This window comes from Mycetomoellerius zeteki, unplaced genomic scaffold, assembly GCF_001594055.1.
Source record: "Mycetomoellerius zeteki isolate Tzet28-1 unplaced genomic scaffold, Tzet1.0 scaffold433, whole genome shotgun sequence".
In the NCBI taxonomy this organism is placed as follows: Eukaryota; Metazoa; Arthropoda; class Insecta; order Hymenoptera; family Formicidae; genus Mycetomoellerius; species Mycetomoellerius zeteki.
Genome location: NW_017257428.1, coordinates 1,582,889 through 1,585,335, shown reverse-complemented (window position 1 = coordinate 1,585,335; position 2,447 = coordinate 1,582,889). Strand labels below are relative to the sequence as shown.

At 25.9% G+C, this 2,447-nt stretch overlaps 1 protein-coding gene across 2 annotated transcripts in view; it reads right to left on the bottom strand.

Moving 5' to 3' along the window:
- Nucleotides 1-291: 291 nt before the first annotated feature.
- The window catches only part of YME1L (ATP-dependent zinc metalloprotease YME1L), a 7,844-nt gene continuing 5,688 nt past the window's right edge, over nucleotides 292-2,447 (bottom strand). The window contains exons 10-14 of one of the 2 annotated variants that reach the window (XM_018454311.1): nucleotides 2,158-2,304; nucleotides 1,726-1,887; nucleotides 1,499-1,619; nucleotides 1,150-1,249; nucleotides 292-447 (exon numbers count right to left, since the gene is read on the bottom strand). In XM_018454311.1, the coding sequence (XP_018309813.1) occupies nucleotides 1,194-1,249; nucleotides 1,499-1,619; nucleotides 1,726-1,887; nucleotides 2,158-2,304 (486 nt within the window). In that variant the 3' untranslated portion in view covers nucleotides 292-447; nucleotides 1,150-1,193. Of the gene's footprint in view, nucleotides 448-1,010; nucleotides 1,250-1,498; nucleotides 1,620-1,725; nucleotides 1,888-2,157; nucleotides 2,305-2,447 lie in introns of those variants that run through there. The other variant, XM_018454310.1, reaches the window with a different exon arrangement.

Sequence of the window (2,447 nt, the reverse complement as noted above, 5' to 3'; positions counted from 1 at the left end):
GAAAAAAAGTTAATAGATGATAGAAAAAAGTTAACAGTTAATTTAAGATAGAGCATGCTAAATTTTTTTTTCCTGTACATTTTGCAACTTTTAAATAGATTTAAATTATCAACAGAAAAACGTATGAATAAGAAAAAAAATTATAATTATAGATATCGAAGGGTAACAAGAAAAATAATATGCACCAAAGTTTTGAGACATAGGTATATAAATATGTGTATATATACATAATTCAATACAATTTATATCTATGTTCACTTAATGGTAAATTAAAATTTATTATAGTTTCATATTCTTGCTGGGTTGCGATTCTTCGATTGTGGATCCCAAGCGTAAGAGGAAGACGAAATTGCCGGTGATTCCTTAATCGATAATCTCGATTTCTATTTTTGAAGGAAAAAGTGGATTGTTCAAATTTTTATTAAACGAATGCAGACCAGAAAGAAACTGCAAGGAAAAAAAATGAATTCTCGAGAAAATGTGACTTATCTAGTAAAATAAATAGCTGCTTTCGTTATTCGTTAAAAAAAAAATCAGTGCATGTAAAATCTAAAATTTTCAGGCCAATCGCTCAGTCTTTATTCGTGATATTTAATACTTTTTGCTAAAATTTAGATCTAATTAATAATAAAAATAGATGCTGCCAAAAAATAAATGCTACAATTGTGTACAAAGAATACCGATTTAAAAATAAAAGTATATAAATATAGTATATAATGGTAATACATGTATTTAAAAATTTTATTTATTAAATATACGTAAAATAATTAAGCTTTTATTTATACATAAATCATTTGCTAAAATTCTGAACAACGAAGAAAACAAATGAGAAATGACATATATACAATCGTATTTAATAATACAGTAATTAAGTTTCAACAAATGTTTCAAAATATCTACTTCTAAGCAGGATATTATACATTAGCACAATAGCGTCTATTTTTTAAAATTCGCATAATTGAGTAATAATTCATATTTTATTAAACGTTTAAAAAATAACAGGCGTCTGAAATAAAATTTAAAAAAGTAACACAATTCGTATTTCGAATATATTTTAAATCTCTTGTAAAATCTTCGTACAAGTCTGTATAAGAATCATCCGTCACACATATTCACGGAAATTTTATATAATCGTCATAACATTCCTACCTTTGATAAATGATCTCAAATAATTACATATTTCGAAATTAAGATCATTTCGACGATCTCTTTGAATCTGCAGACGATTCTCGTTTGCTAAGTCCCGTTTCTGAAATAATATAACATCAAATACTTTTTTACACAAATGATTGATGTCCTAGTATTTTAAAATTTGTTAAAAAATTTTTCGAAAATTTATTTTATAGATACAATATAATTATATTTATGTATAAATCTTTATATAAATATATCTATACTTATACTGACTTATGTACACATAAATTTTTATATGAGAAATCATTATATATATTATATTATACAACAAATTACCCTTATTTCATATATAATTTATTTTTACCGTTTGCTATGGCAGCTACATCATCTGCATCCAATGTCTCATACTGTAATAAGGCTTCTGCTAGTTGTTTGTGTTCTTTCGCGTGCGTTTTTAAAATTGCTTTCGCACGTTCGTATGATTCCTATAAAACAAATAAAGAAGACATACAATGATTAATAAAATTATTTCGTATGAAAAGAGAAAATATTTTCTCATCAGCTCATATTTTTAAAAGAATATATATTTACCTGTAAAAGCCGCTTTACTTCATTGTCTATGATCTCGTTCGTACTTGGCGCATACGTGTTGCTATTACCGAAAAACTTCTTATTTTCTATTATTGACCTGAATCCCACCTTCTCTGACATTCCATAAATCTTCACCATCGTCTCCGCTATCTTCGTCGCCTCCTGCAAAAAGACAAACATATATGTCTCTATATTTATCTTAATTTATATCTCAAAAATTTTCTTGAACAAATAAAATAGTTCCAAAAAATTGTACAATATAATATATAAATAATGAAGAAATAAAAAAATTTTTTAATATAAAATTTACAATTTTTTTAATATGATATATTTTATAAAACTAAATAAGACTTAAACATAACACAAATCATAAATGATAATATTCAAACTATTATTAAATAAAATTCCTAACATTGCAAAATATAATCATACCACTAAATCGGAAGAAGCTCCTGTAGTCACTTTTTCCGGACCAAATACTAATTCTTCTGCAGCTCTACCACCCATCATGGAATCCATATTGGCTAACAGTTGTGATTTTGTAATATGATAAACATCTTTCTCATGCATATAGGAAGTCTAAGAAAAAACATTTAATTAGAAATAGTTTCAATAGTCGTGGATTATTGTACACAAATATACAGGGTGTTTCCAAATTAAATGGCAAAACTTCGGGAGCGTGTAGAGGAGTAAAAAACTAAGAAAAAAAGTCCTATAGACAT